Source organism: Mustelus asterias, chromosome 5, assembly GCF_964213995.1.
Source record: "Mustelus asterias chromosome 5, sMusAst1.hap1.1, whole genome shotgun sequence".
Classification (NCBI taxonomy): domain Eukaryota; kingdom Metazoa; phylum Chordata; class Chondrichthyes; order Carcharhiniformes; family Triakidae; genus Mustelus; species Mustelus asterias.
Window position 1 is genome coordinate 110,278,227 of NC_135805.1, and position 22,320 is coordinate 110,300,546.

General features: G+C 45.7%; 1 protein-coding gene across 1 annotated transcript in view; it reads right to left on the reverse strand.

Moving 5' to 3' along the window:
• Positions 1 to 22,320, reverse strand: part of dcdc2c (doublecortin domain containing 2C) — a 124,475-nt gene that overhangs the window by 73,086 nt on the left and 29,069 nt on the right. The window contains exon 4 of the mRNA XM_078213752.1: positions 12,800 to 12,931. Coding sequence (XP_078069878.1) covers positions 12,800 to 12,931 — 132 coding nt within the window. The remainder of the gene's footprint in view (positions 1 to 12,799; positions 12,932 to 22,320) is intronic.

Sequence of the window (22,320 nt, forward strand, 5' to 3'; positions counted from 1 at the left end):
GAAAATTTGGCAAGAGGCCTAAAATGAAATTTGCACCGAGCACAAACCAGCTTGAGATCTTCCTGGGCCCTCCCAGCATATGTACATGCCCTGTGAGTGTGTGAGCCTGATTACCATGGATTTAAATGCATTGAAATTTGAAAAATTATCTTAACACTTAAGCTTGAGGTTAGCTATTGCAAAGAAATATATAGGGTAAAAATACTTAATTAGAGCACCACCCATTTTAATGGAGTGAGAATGATACTATGGGGGGCTTTAAGAGGAGTTGGTTCAGTTACAGTCACAGTACATTCCTTCGAAGGGTAAGGTAGGACATGCAAGCCAGGGATCCCTGCTTGATGAAAGTGATTGAGAGCAGGATAAGACAGACAAAGGGCGCATACAACAGATAACAGCTTGATGATACACATGAGGAACAGGCTATATACAAAATAATCAGAGGGGATGTGAAAAAACAAGGAGGGGCTAAGCAGAGACTGGGAGGTGACATAAAGAGGAACCCAAAAGTTTTCTATAGCTTTATAAATAGTAAAAGGCGGTAAGGTGGGAGAGGAGGTGTATGCTGAGGTACTAAATGAGTACTTTGCATATGTCTATACCAAAGAAGAAGATGCTGCTAAAGTCATAGTATAAGATGGTGTAATTGAGAAACCGGAGGAGGGATTTTCAGCACTCCCCCCCACACCCACTCCCACAGCTTGTTGTGTGGCGGCCAACATGGCCCGCCATTGGTCGGTGGCGGGTTTCTATCGGGTCTCCCTTTATTTGCACCCTCCACCATCAGGAAACCCTTGGCACAGAGCAGAGGGTGGTCACTATCAAAGAGACTGGATGATCCCACTGACTGAAACAGTCAGAAAATCCTGCCCTAGATGGTTGATAAAGGGGAAGTATTAGATAGGTTGATTGTATTCAAAGGTGATAAGCTCCTCGAACAAAATGGGATGCATCCAAAGATGCTGAGGGAAGGGTGGAAATGTAAGAGATACTGATTACAATCCATCAATCCTCATTAGATGCAGAGGACTGGAGAATTACAAATAGTACACCCTTGTTCTAAACCTAAGTACGCCAGCGAAGCCGGCTGCAGAGCGCTCGGGCGCTATTGCGCAGGCCTTCCCGATCTGACAATGAACCGGGAGACTTCCTCCCACCACCACCCCCCCCTTCCAAAGGACATCGGACCTCGCCCACCCCCTTCATCGGCAGCATTGCTACTCCCCATTTGCCGATGTGTCCATTGGCAAATCCCTGACACAGTCCCCCCATCACGACCCCCTCCATGGCCCACCCCCACAAACCCCCCCTGCAAAACCTCTCTTCTGCACGCCCACCCCTTGCAGGTCTCCCCCCAAATGACAACCCCCCCCCACCCGCTTGCAGAGCTCCCTCCAGTAGTGATTCTCGCCAGCATGACATCTCACCGGCGAGTGGAGAAGCAGCCGTGCCCGATTCTGTAACTACATTTAAATGTAGTCAATTCTACGCTAATAGGCTTCGCACCCTTTCTGGACATGAAGCCATTCTCGCCGGGAAAACAGGGCCAGGAAGATATTTAGCCTCGCATGCTATCTTCCTGGCTTGCCACACCAGTTGACCTGCGCCATGAGCCAGTAAGATCAGCCTGAAGTGTTTCGTGAGAGTCGTGGAAAAACAGCCTGGGATAAGATAAGGAATAGGCAATTTAGAAATTAGTTGATCAAAGACAGAAGGCATGTTAGAAGCCTATGGAGGATGGACAGTGTCAGGGCACGCTTTAACTCCATGGTTTAAACAAAGAATTTGATGATCCAATGGATAATTTACATTCCCAAAAGACTTGCACTGGTCAGTGAGGTTCCATCAGTATAGCATCCTGCCTTGTTGTTGAAAAATGGTATAAAAAGTGGTTGTTAAAGGGATCTTGTTTCTGCAGCTGGAAAAAGGTGACTAGGCCAGTTATCTCCCTGAGTGCGGACCTGCGATCAACAAGGCTGAGTTGGTGCTTGTATGTTCGATTATCTCTTGCAACATAATTGGTGTGCTGCTTGTATTCTGAGCCAGCTTTCTGAGCCAGCCTCTTGCTGAGGCCTTTTTGTCTCAGCCACAGCTAGTCTTAGGTATCCAATATTCTTTATTTCTTGACTCTCAATTTGACTTTTAATAAGGAATGGTGGCATTACTCGGAACTTAGAGGCCTGCACTAATGAGCCAGAGACTTGAGCTCAAATCCCAAAATAGCAGCTGGCAGAATTTAAATTGAATTATAAAACAAATCTGGAATAAAGCGATAGTCTCATTAACAAATGATCATGAAACTACTGGAATATTGTTTAAAAACCTACTCGGTTCACAAATGCCCTTCAAGGAAGGAAATCTATCCACATTTGACTCCAGACACACAGTGATGTGGCCAACTCTTAACTATCCTCTGATATGGCCCAGCAAGCCACTCAGTTGCAACTGCAACTGCAACAGAAAAAAAGTACCCTCTGACGCAGGCTTACAAGCTGCTCAGTTGTATCAAACTGCTAAAAAAAATAAAAAGGCATTATGTATGTACCTATACACACGGCCTTTTCAGGGATAATTACAGATGGGCAACAAATGCTGGTCTTGCCCTTGGCACTCACTTCACAAGAATGAATAAAAACTAAGTTAGAATGGTTGCATGGGACAAGCCACAAAGTTATTATTTATTAATGATGATCCATGAGAAAATAGAACCTAGCAACTTAAACACCACCAGGCAGAGTCTGATTTTCACTTGCAGTAATACATTATCCTCTTAAATACAACTTTAAAAGAAACTTTTCATGAACTCTGTGAGTGGGATTATGGACAAAACATCCTGATACATTGTGCTTCCGTTCCTAATAGTGTAGTACTTTACTCGAACAGCAAGTGAATGATCCAAAAAATTTAAAGTGGCTTCACTAAAAAATGAGAGCACTGAACAGTGGGAGCTGATTTTAACTCATTAAAAAGTGGTGTTAATGGGGCAGTAACGGCCTCAAAATGGAATTGATGGATTTACCAATAATCTGGCCATCACATTTTAAGTTGCCACCTCAGAGGTAACCTGAGTTTCCACCTGGTTCAGGTGATAGGCTTCTTTATTATGCAAATCGGAGTTCCATGATGTAATTTGGACCCTGGCTGCAATTTTAGGGACACATTGGTGGATCACAATTCTGAGTACACAGTCTACCATGTGTCCTGGCACTGTAACTCCAGAAACTGCCCAAAATTATCCCCAAGTTTTATTTTGGTGGAACCAAAAGATGAACAGGCATGTTCTTCCTAGTTCTACGAAAATATATTGGGCTGATGTTGAAAGCTTTTTGGGAAATAGAGGGCGTTATGGGTGAGAAGGCAGTGATCTATGGTAAAGTATTAGACTAGTCCAGCTTAATAGCTTTTCTTGATCCCTCAAATAACTCTTGCACCCTGTTTAACGTCTCAGCTTAAAGAAGATATCTGTAGCAATGTAATTCAGTACTGCAATCAAGGGAAAGCATAAATTGTTAATTAAGAGTTTAGTATCCTTGACCATTGGCTGTGGATTTCCCCTTCTCCCTTTGTTTAGTATCCATAAAAAGGCCGTCTTGAAGTATCAGTTCTGATAAAGGATCCCGCTGAAATTCAAGCCAGTCTTTCTCTCAGATAATGGCTAAGGGTACTGTATTGTTTCGGGATGACATGTTATGTGCGGATATTGCAGAATGCATACATATAATAGTTAGGTGATGGGAGTCGAATACACAAATGGTAATGGATGACTGCTCATGAATTATAAGGCATGTGGTCACATGCTAACAATGCTACACATTACAAGAGTGAAGCTTCATTTATTTGGAAACACCATCAGAGGCTGGACCCTCATTTACTCCCATAATCTGAATCAAGAGGCATTTGATCTTTTCTTTAAAGAAGAGAAAAATTTAAAAAGTGATGGAGAATGAGCAATGAAATGAGACACGTGGCATAGGCATTATGTATTGCAAGGCCTCAACTGTGCTGATCCTGTGGCTTTTAGGAAATCGGGACATCCCAGGGTAAAATTGGGTGTCTGGACTAGGATGGGAAAATTAGGGCAATCTTAAAAGAAATATATTGATTAAATGTGCAGTCTGGGTTTGTAACAGATTTCGATAGAAGTCAGCCAAAGAGGTCCATTAAAATAAGCATCTTGACTTTTAACTTAGTTTGTCAAAATGGATTGTCAATGATGGGTACTGAGATTGTGTTAGAAAAGAGACATGGGGTTTTTCTCAATGCCCTAACAACAGTGCACTTAGCTCAGTGGAGGAATTTTACTGAATGGCAGCAACAGGATAACAGACAATAGAATCTTGTTAAATTTTGGGACTCTCTCTTTAATTTAGAGTAAAATGGAAGAATGAAGGAGGTCATGTCTCCTGTTCTGCCCGACAACTAGTTTGGATGGCTTTGTTGTTAAAGGTTAAAGAAAGGCCCAGGTTGTCTTACTGGGAAGAAGGTGCAAGATATTCACACCTGTAAATAATGACCAGGACAGCAGTGCTGACAATAGAATCTTGATAGACTGGATAGACTGTTAGGGGGCGATTCTTCCAAAAGTGCTGAATTGGCGGGAAAACTGTTCTAAATCCCATCTGTTCTGACATTTCAGCTTCTCACCTGAATCTCAGCACTCTGTGCACTAAGGCATCCCAGTCAGGAACCTCATTAAAAACCCAGGGGAGCGGGGCCGATTCGCACCAGAGTTTGCCAGTTCTGGAACTCTGCGCATGCGCAGTGGCCCCAAACTGTCAAACTCCCATTTGCTGGCCAGCTCGATCGTTCACCAGCCCAGGACCCCCACAGTGCTGCCCCTCCAGCCGCCCCCCCCCCCCCCCCCCCCCACTGCCCAATCGTGGTCCCCACAGGGCCCCTCCCCACCCCCAGCAGACCACCCCCACCAATCGCTGCCCTTCCTCCATCCCAGACCGATCCCAATGCAAAGTGGCAGCGGGACCCCCCACCCTCACCAAGCACACCTAGGCCCCGCCCATAATAGGCCCCACCCCTTTGGCACTGCCCCATGCCAGGTGGGCAGCGCCAAGGTGCCCCTGGTCATTTGCACTTTGCCCCTTGGGGAGATGGGCTGGCACTGCCAGGGTACCCATGTCCAGGGGGCACCCCCCCGCCACCTGACCCCCTGGGGGGGCCCGATTTCCCCCCTTTCATTCCAGCAGGGTTTCCCGCTAGTTCCCCGAATGTGGGGAGCTAGTCTGAACCCCCCCGGAATGAAGTACTCCTGGCGGGTGAGAGATTCAATCGGGACCTTTCAGTTCCCGATAATTAACAATATACATATTTAAAATAGATTATAAACAGATTCAACTTACTTACCTGCCTTCCCGTTAGTTTCCAGCGTGGTCTGGCCAGTGACTGTTCGCCGGTTCTGGGAGATGCGCATGCGTTCCCGGCGCATGCGCAAATCCCCGTTCAAGGTCGCAGACGCGCGTCTCCTGGCCGGACCCGCCAAAAAAGTGGCGGACCGCAATGGGAGAATCGCGGCCTTAGTGTCATAAGAACATAAGAAATAGGAGCAGGAGTAGGTCATCTAGCCCCTCGAGCCTGCCCCGCAATTCAATAAGATCATGGCTGATCTGATAGTGCTTTAGTTCCACTTACCCGCCTGCTCACCATAACCCTTAATTCCCTTAATCTATCTACCTGCGACTTAAACATACTTAACAAGGTAGCCTCCACTGCTTCAATGGGCAGAGAATTCCAGAGATTCACTACCCTCTGAGAGCAGAAGTTCCTCCTCAACTCTGTTCTAAACTGACCCCCCCTTATTTTGAGGCTGTGTCCTCTAGTTCTTGTTTCCTTTCTAAGTGGAAAGAATCTCTCTGCCTCTACCCTGTCTAGCCCCTTCATTATCTTATATGTCTCTATAAGATGTCCTCTCAGCCTTCTAAACTCCAACGAGTACAGGCCCAATCTACTCAATCTCTCCTCATAAGCTAACCACCTCATCTCCAGTATCAACCTGGTGAACCTTCTCTGTACTCCCTCCGAGGCCAATATACCCTTCCGCAAATAAGGGGACCAAAATTGCACACAGTACTCTAGTTGCGGCCTCACCAGTACCTTGTACAATTGCAGCAAGACCTCCCTGCTTTTATACTCCATCCCCTTCGCGATAAAGGCCAACATTCCATTTGCTGCCTTGATCACCTGCTGCACCTGCAAACTGAGTTTTTGCGATTCATGCACAAGGACCCCCAGGTCCCTCTGTGTCAAAAGCATAGGATGGTTTTTGTAATGCCAAGTTTTGTAAACAGTTATACTTTAATCTGCCTGTTAAATTCCAAAATAGAATTAAAGTTGAAGGTCTAGAGAAGAGCAAGTTTGCATTTCTATCTGGATACAAGGCCCATATGATTCACAGTGACATGGAGATGGCCTTTGCAGAGGGAAGAGTCCATAGCAATCCACTGTAGCATCAGGTGATAAGATTTATTTTGAGATATCCCTGAACCTCACAAAGGGTTCACTCTGAAAGAATCTGAGATAGAGAGCAGAGAGTTGGAGGCAGCCAGTCTCCATTGTGCAGCACGCAGAATGTGGGTGGGAACTCATGCTCAAAATGATGAGACCAAGTTCATGAGGATTTAAACATGGCTCAAAGATTCACCTGACTTCAGAATCTCCAGGGTAACCCTCACCTTGAGTGTCATTCCAGGGATTAGATGTTATTTGAAAGGAAAAGGGAAAAGGAAGGAATTCATCAGGGAGTAGCTTTGGACTGGTTCCTGGAGAATAAAGTGCCCTATTAAAATGTAAAGTTTATTTATTAGTGTCACAAGTAGGCTTACATTTACACTGCAATGGAGTTACTGTGAAAATCCCCTAGTCGCCACACTCTGGCACTTGTCCGGGTACACTGAGGGAGAATTTAGCATGGTCAATGCACCTAACCAGCACATCTTTCGGACTGTGGGAGGAAACCGGAGCACCCGGAGGAAACCCACGCAGACACGGGGAGAACATGCAGACTCTGCACAGGCAATGACTGAAGCCAGAAATCGAACCCGGTTCCCTGGCTCTGCAAGGCAGCAGTGCTAATCACTATGCCACTCCAACAGAGAGGAATGTATTTAACCATGGAGGGGGTATTATCTTTTTTAAGGTTTAAATGGGGAGTTTCTTCTCTGAAGTTTAAAATATAAGATGCCTACCAAATAGTGTTCAGCCAATGTTGCTTTTAGCTTGTTAAAAGTTACAGTTTTAAAGTTTAAAGTTTAAAGAAGTTTAAAAGTTTTTCAAGTTTATTTATTAGTGTCACAAGTAGGCTTACATTAACACTGCAATGCAGCTACTGTGAAAGTAAATGTCTTAAAACTTGAAATGTTTTCATATCATTCTTCCAGTCAGCCACTGGATATTCAAATATCTTTCTAAATGTTATTGGTCTCTATGGGGATTGAATAATGTCCACAATGACATTCCAATTAACAAACTTTAATGTTATTCATAATCATAGGTTTTTGGGGCCAGACAGAGAGAGGGCTTGTCCCCTTTTCTTTGTGTCCTGCCACTTTTCTTTCGGCCCACATCCAACCCTTGTTGCCCCCTGTGATGCCTTTCCCTTATCATAATCATAGGTATAAGGCTACTACCTAAAAGGGAATACAACTGAGATACAGTCCCCCCCCCCCCCCCACTGATAGCAGAGCATCCAAATGAACACAATTTTCCCTCTTTATGTGATTTTCAGTTTAATGAGGCAACGTCAATAAAATTAAACTTGGAAAAGTTACTAATGTCATTGATGACCCTGTGATCCCAATCAGAGCTGGAGGATATAGCTTGTCTGCAAAACAATAAAATCTTTTTTTTAAATGCCTGCGGAGGCAAAGTACAAAAACATCATAGTTCTTTAACATGCTCAGCTGAAGGAGCAAATTTGCTAAAGTGTGGCTGTATGATTTCATTTATACTAATGTTAATTTGGCTTCTTCGCAGAACTTGGTAAATCCTCAAAGCCAATTCCTTCAGTTATACTGCAGTCCTTTGTCTTCTATCTGTGTGGATGGTGCAATATGCATGTAACAGACCATTAAGCATGAATTTCAAAAGAAAACTGAGGTATGAAAAGAAACAATTTGCTAAGAAAAAGAACACAATGAGTAACAAATAGAAACGAGTGCAATAGGGTGAGTGTGTGTTCCTGGCTCCCTCCTAGTCTCAGGATGTTCACTCACTCAACCTCATCCACTGTGAAAATGGATGAGAGTGAATATTGGTGTGTGTGGATGAGGGTGAGGGAGAACCCTCATACTGGGAAGAGTGAGCTAGACTTACAGGCACATTCTGCCCCCCCCACCCTTTACACAATAGACACTCTCCTACACCCCACCACCTCACCTGGTCACCCCAGATGTCAATGGATCCTGCACTGGATGCCAGTGGACGCCACTTCCCAGTACCTCTCCTCCACGACACTTGTGCTCCCTGAGCCCTGCTCTCCAGGACCTCTGCTCCCAAGGCCTTGTTCCAGGCCCTCGGCACCCCACCCCTGCTCCTTGTTTCCTCAGCCCTCAGCTCCCTGGGCCCCCCTCCTCAGCTCCCCAAACCTTGGCTCCCCATCACTGCTCCTTGGCTCCATGGCCCCAACCTCACTGCTGCTTGTGTTCACTGCTGCTCCAAGCACAAATAGTTTTTCTCCCAGATTTGCTGCTAATAGTGAACAGCCTGTGATTGGAGGAGTAGCTCCATGCAGATTCTTACATTCAAACCTGCCTGTTGACCCACATTTTAAAATCTGATTCTGGGGCTGGATAGAGGGGCTTTGAGGCTGGCATTTGGCCTTTGGGCCACACGTTGGACAAACCTTCCCAAGACAATATTTTTCTCAGGTTAAGGAAGCAAAGATTGTCCCTTTTGATACAGTTTTAAAAATATTCCATGCAAAGTTTTCTAAGTTTCTTGAGAATATATTGGATCTTAAAATATGGCTATAACACCAAATCTTCAATGTGCTTGGCAACCAAATTTGGATTGGTTTGTTATAGTACATACTATATATAGTAAGTTACTATATATTTTAATGCAGTTATATGCCCTACTGTTTCTGCCTGAAATAAACAGAACACTCAGACATTAAGACCAACAAATTTGAAATTAACATTAATGTAAATGACTAATGATTATTTTCTTTTGATCAATATTAGCAGCGGCACAGTGGCTAGCACTGCTGCCTCACAGCACCAGGGACCCGGGTTCAATTCCAGTCTCGGGTGACTGTGTGGAGTTTGTACATTCTCCCCGTGTCTGTGTGGGTTGCCTCCAGGTGTTCCAGTTTCCTCCCACACTCCAAAGATGTGTGGGTTAGGTGGATTAGCCATGCTAAATTGTCCCTTTGTGTCAGGGGGATTAGCAGGGTAAATACATGGCATTACGAGAATAGGCCCTGGGTGGGATTATTGTCAGTGCAGGCTCGATGGGCTAAATGGCCTCTTTCAGCAGTGTATGGATTCTATGATTCTATTCTATTCTATGATAAGTGACGACCTCATTTCAGATATGAATGTTTGAAGTGGGTGGGTTTATTGTGAAGAAGGTTCTGATTGTAAACTCAAGGTAACAACTGCCAGCTCTACATTGTCCTGTGACCAAGTAAACAAGGTGCACCACTACAAAGGGCCAAAAGATCAGCATCTCATTACTAGATAAATCTGAGCATTCGTGAAGTTTCCAATTGGTCCTTGAGTTAGTTTTGCACAATACAACAGCAAAATACTGCAGAGGTTGGAAATCCAAAACCAAGACTGAAAATGCTGGAAATATTCAGCAGGTCTGGCAGCATTTGTGGAGAAAGGAACAGAGTTAATGGCCAAAATCTTCCATCCCCGTTCGCAGCTAAGATTTTCCAGTGCTGCTGAGAGAGAATGGAGTTTTGGCTGGAATGCCAAATTTTCCACTCTCGCTCACAACGGATCCCATCACGAATGAGACCAAAGAATCCTGCCCGATGTTTCAGGTCTATGGGGTGGGATTTTCCGGCCATGCTCACCCCCAGGGCCAAAAATTCCCATCCAAAGTCAATGGACCTTTGCATGGTTCACGTCCTGCCCACTACAATTCCCATGGCGGGCGGGACGGGAAAATTCTGCCCATGATCTTTCACCAGAACTGTGAAACATTCGAAATGTAATCAGTTTTGAGCAAGTGAAAGGAGATGAAATGGGAAGCACAACAAAGGAAAAGGTCTGTGATAGGGTGGAAGGCAGGAGAGAATTAAATTAAATACGTTTCCCAGTGCAAGGTCAAAGACAATGGTAATGGAACAAGTAAGGAAACAAAGGATATCGCTAGAGGAGGTGAGAATGCCAGGAGCTTGAATAGCTGCTGTCCGAAAGCAGTGACCAGAAAATAAGAGACAAACAAGAGAAAACAAAAGCAAAGAAAGATGAAACAAAATGGGGACAAATTGGTTTAGTTTGTTTCTTCTTGTTTCTCTCCGATCCTTCAATTTGGACAGCAACTATTCAGGACCATGCTATTCACACCTCCTTTTGGTTCCTTACTTGTCCCATTACCTCTCCCTTTGAGCTGACACCATAAAGTCTTTTGTCACTCATTCCCTCCTGTCCTCCCCACCACAGGCTTTCCCTGTTGTTCTTCTTCCCAACTTCCTCGCTTTCACTTCTCCAAATCTTACTGTATTTTTAATGTTTCCCAGTTCTGATCAAAGATCACAAAGCTGAAATGTTGGGTGGAATTTCTCCACCCTCTGCACAGAGCACTGGCTGAGGTGAGAAAACAGGCGAGCAGCTCTCAGGCCACACAGCCACCCTTTCTCACCACATTCTGTGTAAAACAAATGGAGGCCTAGCCCGTGCCATCATGCTGGCGGAGCGGGGCTGGAATAAGCCGGCAAAGTATGGAATCCCAAGATCAGGGAGTCCTTTTTAAAGAATGCCCCGATCTCTGATCAATGAAAAAATCATAAACACCACACCCCCTCACCCCACAGACAGAGACCACTCCTCATGAACACGGGCAACTCCCCCCACCTCCCAGGACATGGGGAGCCTTAACCCCCCCCCCCCCCCCCACAGGTAAGGAGAAACCCTCCGCCACCCCACAATGGAGCTCCCAGAGGGGGCTCCCCAGCACTGGCCCCTGGCACTGCCCTCTGGCACCACCCTGGTACTGCCAGGGCACCAAGGGGCAGTTTCAGGGGCCAAGGTCAGGGTACTCCCCCCAGGGGGCTATACTTACCTGTGTGCCCCCAGCAGATTCCCATTACTTGGTTCACATTTTTAAAAACAAGCTGTAAACATAATGTGGGGAGGTAATACAGTGGGGAAGCCTGATAAATTTGAATGCATTGAATTTAGGTTCCGGACCTTCCTGGTGAGAGGGGAGTCAGAAAACAAGATCTCGCTGCCAAAATTCTCGTTTTCCAGCTCTCACGAAATTTTGCGCCTATGTTGCCATTTGCGCTTGCAATGAACGAGGACCCAAAATTCCCCATACCCGCCCCCCCCCCTCACCCCGCCATTAACTCTGCAGGTTTCTGCCAAACCTGCTAATTATTTTCCAGCATTTTATTTTGTTTTTTAGCCTCACACAATGGCCAAAATTTTCCGTCCTCGTTCACGACTGGGAATTCCCGGTGCCGCTGAAAGTAAATGGAGTTTTGGCTGGAATGCCAAATTTTCCATTCTCGCTTGTGAGGATCCCACCACAGACGAGACCGGAGAATCGCGCCCAATGCTGTTTTCCTTCAAGGTGAGAAGTTAATTTTAATCTCCTCTCTGCGTGCAGTCTTTCTTATGAAGAAACTCTCTGAATTTTAGTTTGCTGTCATTCTTCCCAAACTATCAAATTAGTTTTAATCTTAGTCAAAATTTCAAATTAGTTTTAATAAGTTTTAATCTTAGTCAAAATTTCAGTGCTTGCTTTCCATACTTTCATTCCGGTCTTTACCCCCTAATGTGTTTTCCAAAGATCAGAATTGTTTCACTTCAGACAGCTCACAAGGCCAGAAATAACGTTGAGAAATAATCAAGAATGATTATATTCAACCCTTTCACATTCCATTCAGAACCTGAAAATTGCAGATCCCCAGTATAATCTTAGAATCATAGAATCCCTCCAGTGCAGAAGGAGGCATTAGGCCCATTGAGTCTGCACCAACCACAATCCCACTCAGGCCCTATTCCCATAACCCCACATATTTACCCTGCTAATCCCCCGACACTAGAGTCAAGCTAGCATTGCCAATTAACCTAACCCGCACATCTTTGGATAGTGGGAGGAAACCGGAGCACCCGGAGGAAGCCCACGCAGACATGCGGAGGACGTGCAAACTTCACACAGTCACCCGAGGCCGGAATTTAACCCAGGTCTCTGGTGCTGTGAGGTAGCAGTGCTAACGACTGTGCCACCATGCCGCCCTTAATTTTAATCTGACAAAAAATTTTAACTTCAGGTTATCCTATTTGAATATTATTTTGGAAAATTTAGTCCTAACTTCAGTTTTGCTGAAAATAATAAAAATAATTTTGGATTACAAATTAATCCTTCTCATTCTAGCCAATACAAACAATACTATTTTCCTCACGCAGTTTCCGTTATTTTAATTGGAGCAACAGTGTATCCAAATGACACGACATAACTGGTGAACTGTGTGAAATGATATGCCAACCACGTCTGCAATTCTTAGCCACTGTAACCTTTTGGAATCTCCAAAGGTGGCATAAAACCCGAGGAATACCAGTGTCGAGTAACATTCTCAGAACTTGACTAATTAATGAGAGTAAATGTCTACCTCTGAACAGCTCCAGTGCGCAAGTGAACTTTCTCTGTGATCAAGGCAAGAACACGATTCCAGTCTTGAACAGTATATTTTGGCAGAAGTAATCTCACAGGGGGAATCAGCAGGTCTCCATTGGTAAAAATGCTGATGGGGAAGAAAAAAAATATGCAAGCTCTTGTTAGTTCACGCATTGATTTTCTGTCGTCTCTAAAGGCTAATCATACATCCAGAGTAAAGCGCACTGCAAGTGAGGGGAATATCGGAATGAGGAGAGGCTCAGACAGGCCGCACCCATGGAAAAAGAGGAGTTAGTCAACATTTCAGACCCTCAACCTTTCCTCAGGATCCAGATGTGTTACCATTGAAGGCAAATTCAAAAGTGGGACATCACAAGGGAGAGGAGGGAGGGGTGGGGGGAGCGGGGGTTTGTGGGGGGGGGGGGGGTGGTGGTGAGAGAAAGAAAGGAAATGCAGAGAATAACCTGAGAAGTGCTTTGGTGCAAGGGATGATTAAACCACCGCATCAATAGCAGAAGGCAGATCGAGATAAAGTGAAAAAAAGCAAAGAAATTAAAGATACATAAGATACATGGCAGCTTTCAAGGGGAAGGTAGAAATATGAATAAAATTCAGGAATAATGATCAATGAGATGCCAACAGGCTACAGTCCTTTCACACTCAAGGGGTCTAATTTAAAGGCCGCAGCAGTGGCCTTCTTCATGGGTGGAAAATCAGTGCCAATGCTGGTCAAGGCCATTTTCGTCCACCCTGAGGGAATTCAATGACAATCAAACATTTTGCGGCCTGCGATCCAGGCTTCAGTCTCCAAGAACTGCTGGACAATCAGAGGCCTGAGAGCTCTTCAATGCTTGCAATGCCACAGGGAGCAATGACTACTGCTGATACTGCCTGGGCCAGCCAGCATGGGGAATGCTCTAGAATCATGTGTTTGTAGAGCCCATCAGGCCCTTCATGGGCCAAAGAGGAGGGCTCCACCACAGAACCCAAAGTAACGGTCTACAGTTTTTACTGCGTGACCTTGCCTTGTGGTGTATAGCCCTGAGCCACCACTGGTGGAATACCAGCAGCAGTGAGATAAGGCCCTTAAGTGACCGTTATTTGACATCTTCAGGGCCTGAATTAGGCATCTGGATCAGAAGACAGCCTTCGATCTTCCCCACCTCTGGCTGAATTGCAGGGAGCTGGGAAAGCAGAGGCACTCCAGACCCGCCCCATCCTCCACTGCTTCTACAGCCTCACCACCGCTCCCTGCACTCCCCACCCCACAACCTCCGCCTCCCCCACCCCACCACCCAGCCCACTCTCAAAGGGGGAATTAAATTTCATCCAAGGAAGCAGCCCCTGCACCGATGGTTCCTAGCCCTGTTTCCAATCCTGAGGCTCACAAAAAAAATAAGCAAAGGTTCCCGACACCCATCTTTATTGTCCAGGTACGGAAAGCAGCTAAGCCGCTACAAACTGTTTTGCTCACAATAATATCACATGTGACTTACTTTGGTATGTTCCAAAGAAAGGAAACTGTAAATTTATGCAACATTTCATCATGTCTCACAAGAACTCTTCAAGAGACCTTCACATTCAATTAATTATTTTGAAGAGAATGTGTAGGCACTATTCCAGCAATTGGCAAACACAGAGAAAATGGTTTGTCAAACAACTCTTCACAAAGGTACCTTTTCCCCTTAAAAGGGAGCGTTACTACTGAAAGGGAACATTGCTGTTCCATGGAATCTGCAATACTCAGTCAACAATCAACTTTCATTGATACCTTTTGTAATAACTCCATGGAGGCAAAAGTCCCGTCACCAAGCTGATGAAGTGTATCCCAGGACATTGTGGAGGCTAAGGAGGAAATTGCGGGTCCCCTAGCCGAGATATTTGAATCATCGATTGTCACGGGTGAGGTGCCTGAAGATTGGAGAGTGGCAAATGTTGTGCCTTTGTTTAAAAAGGGCTGCAGGGAAAAGCCTGGGAACTACAGGCCAGTGAGCCTCACATCTGTGGTGGGTAAATTGTTGGAAGGTATTTTGAGAGACAGGATCTACAGGCATTTAGACTCCCAAGGACTGATTAGGGACAGTCAGCATGGCTTTGTGAGTGGAAAATCATGTCTCACAAATTTGATTGAGTTTTTTGAAGGGGTAACCAAGAAGGTAGATGAGGGCAGTGCTGTTGATGTTGTCTACATGGACTTTAGCAAGGCCTTTGACAAGGTACCGCATGGTAGGTTGTTGCATAAGGTTAAATCTCACGGGATCCAGGGTGAGGTATCTAAATGGATACAAAATTGGCTTCTTGACAGAAGCCAGAGGGTGGTTGTAGAGAATTGTTTTTCAAACTGGAGGCCTGTGACCAGCGGTGTGCCTCAGGGATCAGTGCTGGATCCACTGTTATTTGTCATTTATATTAATGATTTGGATGAGAATATAGGAGGCATGGTTAGTAAGTTTGCAGATGACACCAAGATTGGTGGCATAATGGACAGTGAAGAAGGTTATCTCCAATTACAACGGGATCTTGATCAATTGGGCCAGTGGGCTGAGGAATGGCAGATGGAGTTTAATTGAGATAAATGCAAGGTGATGCATTTTGGTAGATTGAACCAGGGCAGGACTTACTCAGTTAATGGTAGGGTGTTGGGAAGAGTTACAGAACAAAGAGATCTAGGGGTACATGTTCATAGCTCCTTGAAAGTGGAGTCACAGGTGGACAGAGTGGTGAAGAAGGCATTCGGCATGCTTGGTTTCATCGGTCAGAACATTGAATACAGGAGTTGGAATGTCTTGTTGAAGTTGTACAAAACATTGGTAAGGCCACGCTTGGAATACTGTGTGCAATTCTGGTCACCCAATTATAGAAAGGATATTATTAAACTAGAAAGAGTGCAGAAAAGATTGACTAGGACGCTACCGGGACTTGATGGATTGAGTTATAAGGACAGGCTGGATAGACTGGGACTTTTTTCTCTGGAGCGTAGGAGGCTGAGGGGTGATCTTATAGAGGTCTGTAAAACAATAAGGGCACAGGTCAGCTAGATAGTCAATATCTTTTCCCAAAGGTAGGGGAGTCTAAAACTAGAGGGCATAGGTTTAAGGTGAGAGGGGAGAGATAGAAAAGTGTCCAGAGGGGCAATTGTTTCACACAGTGGGTGGTGAGTGTCTGGAACAAGCTGCCAGAGGTAGTAGTAGAGGCGGGTACAATTTTGTCTTTCAAAAGAATTTAGATAGTTACATGGGAAAGATGGGTATAGAGGGATATGGGCCAAATGTCGGCAATTGGGATTAGCTTAAGGGTTTTTTAAAAAAAGGGAGGCATGGACAAATTGGGCCGAAGGGCCTGTCTCCATGCTGTAAACCGATATGACTCTTAAGTTACTTTATTTACACCCTACATCTATCCACAGCCAGCTCTCCAGTTGCTTCTGGCTGAATGCAGGCTGGGAGTTTGACACACCTGCTTTAAATAGGGAGCATGAGGCTCCCTGATTTAACCACCAATTAAGACTCATCAGGTATTTCTTTCGATACCAATCAAGTAAACGAACTCAAATTAACTTAGGGACAAAGTAAAAGGGGCGGCTCCCCAAAAGGAAGGGGGGAACAGCCTGATCCAAAAACAAAGTCGAAAGGAAACTTAAAACGTCAAACCAAAAGGTGATTATCGGGGTCGATAATACACCCCAGCCCCTGCGGCGCCCAGCGGTCGCGGAAGGTGTCGATCGCGCCCGTGGACACCGCATGCTCCCTCTCCAGAGACACCTGGCCGCGAATGTAGCCGCGGTAGAGGGGCAGACAGTCGGGATGGACGGCCCCGTCGATCGCCCGCTGCCTGGACCTATTGATGGCGCGTTTCGCCAGGCCCAGGAGCAGGTTCACGAGGAGGTCGGCATCCCGACCCGCCCCTCTCTGCATCAGGTGCCCGTAGATCAGGAGCAAAAGACTCATCAGGTAGCTTTTTCGGGTACCAACGTAATAAACGAACTCAAATTAACTTAGGGACAAAGTAAAAGGGGCGGCTCCCCAAAAGGAAGGGGAGAACAGCCCGAACCAAAATCAAAGTCGAAAGGAAACTTAAAACGTCAAACCAAAAGGTGATTATCGGGGTCGATAATACACCCCAGCCCCTGCGGCGCCCAGCGGTCGCGGAAGGCGTCAACCGCGCCCGTGGACACCGCATGCTCCCTCTCCAGAGACACCTGGCCGTGAATATAGCCGCGGTAGAGGGGCAGACAGTCGGGATGGACGGCCCCGTCGATCGCCCGCTGCCTGGACCTATTGATGGCGCGTCTCGCCAGGCCCAGGAGCAGGTTCACGAGGAGGTCGGCATCCCGACCCGCCCCTCTCTGCATCAGGTGCCCGTAGATCAGGAGCAAAAGACTCATCAGGTATCTCTTTCAGGTACCAACAAGTTAAACTAAATCAAATTAACTAAGGGACAAATTAAAAGGGGCAGCTCCCCGAAAGGAGGAGGGAACAGCCCGAACAAAAAAATCAACTCACAAAGGAAACTTAAAACATTGAATCAAAATGTAATTCTTGGGGTCGATAATACACCCCAGCCCTTGCGGTGCACAAGGGGCACAGAAGGCGTCAACTGCACCCGTGGACACCGCATGCTCCCTCTCCAGGGACACCTGGCCACGAATATAGCCGCGATAGAGGGGCAGACAGTCAGGATGGACAACCCTGTCAATCGCCCGCTGCCTGGACCTGTTGATGGCTCGCCTCGCCAGGCCCAGGAGCAGGTTCACAAGGAGGTCGTCCTCCCGACCCACCCCCCCTCTGAACCAGGTGCCCGTAGATCAGGAGCAAAAGACTCATCAGGTAGCTCTTTCGGGTACCAACATAATAAACTAACTCAAATTAACTTAGGGACAAAGTAAGAAGGGCAGCTCCCCAAAAGGAAGGGGGGAACGGCCCGAACCGAAAACAAAGTCGAAAGGAAACTTAAAACGTCAAACCAAAAGGTGATTATCGGGGTCGACAATACACCCCAGCCCCTGCGGCACCCAGTGGTCGCGGAAGGCGTCAATCGCGCCCGTGGACACCGCATGCTCCCTCTCCAGAGACACCTGGCCACGAATATAGCCGCGATAGAGGGGCAGACAGTCAGGATGGACGGCCCCGTCGATCGCCTGCTGCCTGGACCTATTGATGGCTCGCCTCGCCAGGCCCAGGAGCAGGTTCGCAAGGAGGTCGTCCTCCCGACCCGCCCCTCTCCGCACCAGGTGCCCGTAGATCAGGAGCAAAAGACTCATCAGGTAGTTCATACTCTAGCAAGCCAACCTCATTAGCCTGGCTGAAGTCATCACATCTTTCAATGCCATCCAGGGTAGGAAATCAGCTTCCAATGACCTCTGACATTTTGCCAAATGCTCTGACAGATAAAAGCAGATGCTGCCAATCTCTGCTGGTTTCAGCGGGCAATTCAGTGCCACCCAAGTCATTGCCTTAATCTAAATAGACGCCTTTCACAGTCCTATAATCCTTAGAATTCATAGCCTTAGGGGATTTTCACAGTCACTTCATTGCCGTGTTAATGTGAGCCTACTTGTGACACTAATAACTAAACTTAAACTTTGTGCTACTGATCACATAGAACATAGCAACCTGCCTTTTTCTGAGCATCCAGCAGGAGGCAGTGCTCCAGAGTTTGTGTTTATCCCAATCACTCTGGGTGCACTGCCCTTCATCTGACCTTGGAGTTCAACTGATCATAGAAATCATAGAAACCCTACAGTGCAGAAGGAGGCCATTCGGCCCATCGAGTCTGCACTGACCACAATCCCACCCAGGCCATACCCCCACATATTTACCCGCTAATCCCTCTAACCTACACATTCCAGGACACTAAGGGGCAATTTCTAACCTGGCCAATCAACCTAACCCGCACATCTTTGGACTGTGGGAGGAAACCGGAGCACCCGGAGGAAACCCACGCAGACACGAGGAGAATGTGCAAACTCCACACAGACAGTGACCCGAGCCGGGAATCGAACCCGGATGGAGCTGTCTCTGAACTGGATCTCCAGCACTTTGCCTTGGGAATATTGCAATATGATCAAATAGGCTTATTTTCCCCATTTTGTTTGTTCACACATCCAAATTATTTTACAGAGTTTGATCCACAAGGCAACTTCAAAACATACTCGTTCAAATCTGGCTGTGTACATTGGATTTCACCAGAACTGAGTTGTGCTGTGGAATCCATTGAAAGCGTAAGACAATCTTCTTTTTGAGGAGAGATCGTTGCCATGTAACTGAACTGAGCATTCATGTAGCATTATTCATGTGAGCTGCTTTTGTAACACAGCTAGCAACATTATTTGTTGATAACACCTTGAAATCAAATTGCAGGTTGGCTTGTCATTCTTACATGATATTCCAGAATCGACAGTGACATCTGACGGTGTGATTCAGGATTTTATCAATTCAGTGCTGTGTTACTGTTGGGCATATTTCTCCTTTTCTGTACTGATGTAGCAATTCGATTACCAACATTTTGAAATTTCACTTAAGTATCAGTGCGTTAACCATTCCATTGTTGCCATTTAAAAATAAAACTGGCAATAACCTTTACATGTGCACGTTCAGAGCTCACTGGATAGTTCAGGGTCAGCCTTAAAATAGTATTCATGGTGAGTTCCTATCCAGGATTGGCTCCTCTGCTGGGAGCTTCCTCGGTAAGGGACGGCAGAGCGAGGACAGCACAGAGGCAGTGAAGAATTTCTGATGCTGTTCCAGCAAAGAGCCTGCAGCAGCCATTAAATGGGGAGGTTTATTTGTAATGGGCAAACTTTCTCCAGAGCTTGCAAATCTCCTCAAGCAATGAATCATGAGCAGGGACAACCCCACATTATACCAGAAGCAACTGTGTAGCTTCAGGAAGTCTTGATACGAAACATGTTTCAAACTCGATGATCTCCTTCCCAAAAGACAGAAGTGCAGATAGTGTGGAGGGCAGTGTTGTAACCTGGGTCCAACAGCTAAAGTGGTCATCAGATGGGAGTTCATCAGCTAAAAGTCTGTTGGATAAAACCACCCATCATTTTCCTTTACCACTATTAGCATTCTTCAGTCCTTAATGGCACCAATAACACCTCTTTTGCCTTATGTCCGTGACATATTTGTCAATCTCTCCTTAACTCCGACCTATCTCTGAGCTTCCATTCTGCCCACCAGAACCTCCCCCCACCCAAAATATAGAATTCATAACATTTCTACCCCTCTTCAGTTCTGTAGAAGAGTCTTATGGACTCAAAACATTAACTCTGTTTCTCTCTCCACAGATGCTGCCAGGTGGGCATGCTTTATGCAGCCACATGCTAAGCATCTTGGCAGCCTTACTAGTGTTCCAAAGCCCATGTTCCAGCAGCATGCACTACATACTAGAATATAGAACTTTCATAGCAGAACTACTGCCACTCTTGCATCTTTAAAAGTAGGTGAAGAAAGCATTTTGACAAAAGAAAAGCCTAGGTGCACAATGCATTGCATGTTTGCTGGATAGGCAATCAGATCTCATTGGATTTATTATTCAACTTTCCAACCCTCCAATGTGGGTGGCACAGTGGTTAGCACTGCTGCCTCACAGCGCCAGAGACCCGGGTTCAATTCCGGCCTCAGAGTGTGGAGTTTGCATGTTCTCCCCATGTCTGATAGGTTTCCTCTGGGTGCTCTGGTTTCCTCCCACAGATCAAAGATGTGCAGGTGGATTGGTGATGATAAATTGCCCCTTAATGTCAGGGGGACTAGCAGGGTAAATATGTGGGGTTATAGGGATAGGGCCTGGGTGGGATTATTGTCACTGCAGGCTCGAAGGGTTGAATGGCCTCCTTCTGCACTGTAGGGATTTTAACTCTACCTTGAAAGTTAAGACAGCATGTAAAAACATGAAAAATGCAAAAAAGGAGAAAAGCTATTCAAAGGAGAAGAGTGCATTTTCCAAATCACAGAGATTATGGGCCACAGTGTGGGGGACAGAGCAAAAATAAAGCCTTTCTCTACGTTCAGAGCCAGTACCATCCTTTTCCTCTTTATTCTTTTGCCCTGTACTCGTACACGTTTTCATACAGGTCACTCTCAAGGACAACTTAACACACAGTCTATTGCCATGGAAGTCCTGCTTAAAGGAGTGTCCTACAGTCAGGATTCATAGAAATCATAGAAACCCTACAGTACAGAAAGAGGCCATTCGGCCCATCGAGTCTGCACCGACCACAATCCCACCCAGGCCCTACCCCCATATCCCTACATATTTTACCCGTTAATCCCTCTGATCTACGCATCCCAGGACACTAAGGTGCAATTTTAGCATGGCCAATCAACCTAATCCGCACATCTTTGGACTGTGGGAGGAAACCGGAGCAACCGGAGGATTACAACACTTGGTTCTGGGTTTACTCATAGGATATAAACATCAGGATGAATTCAGGCAAGTCATCAGCTCGGCCATAGCTGGAATAATACGTACATCATCGCAAGAATATTAGAGCTATGGAACAAGTATAAAATTATATAATTAATTTTAGATTTTAGAAAAATAAAGGACTTCCTTCAATGGAAAGAAGAAGATTAGCAGGGAATCTACTGTGGGTTTTCACAATTCCAATTTTGAGAGGGAACATAAAGGAATGTTTCTAGTGGATGATCAAAAACGAAGGGCATATGTTCAGGCTTATTCTGAGAAGAATGAGGTGGAGGTTTTTACACACGCACACGCACACATACACACACACACACATGTGGCTATGGAACGTGGAACACTTTTCCACAATTTGCATGCTCAATTGAGGCAAATATTCAGGATGCCAGCAGAACTTGCTGCTTGTCTCTCAACAGTGCCAACAGATCTTTAATATCCACCTGGGCCATCAAATCATGAGTGAGATGATTTTTGTGATCTCAAAGACTTTTGTGATCTACCCCACAAAACACTAAGATTTGAATTTTCTTTGGCATATAAACATAGGTTCATTTTTTAAACATCTCACTCATGATCAAATGAGTAGGTGGAAGCTGGGTTCAATAGTTCATCCAAGGAAACCAGTCTCGTACCATGGTGTACCCCGGACACCAACACATTGTACATGCCTGTACATGTGTCTCAGATCCCACTGGCAGGGCATGAGGACAGTGCAGGACAACTTTGTTCATGTTCCTCCCCTTTGCTTCATTTTAATCCTCACAATAAGCAGATCACTAGCACCACCCAGTGGATACTTCTTGCCAAACAAAACTCACCTCAAAGACTTTTGTGATCTACCCCACAAAACACTAAGATTTGAATTTTCTTTGGCATATAAACATAGGTTCATTTTTTAAACATCTCACTCATGATTACAATTATTTTATACAGATGTTCGTGAAGACTGCCAAAAAAAAAGGTCAAGTGGGTAAACAAATGTACAACAGCCACATGGGTCAAGAATGCTTATCCCTGTTTTGCCCCATGTTCGTTGATGCCTGTCATAGAATCATTGAGTCCTACAGTGCAGAAGAAGGCCATTCAGCC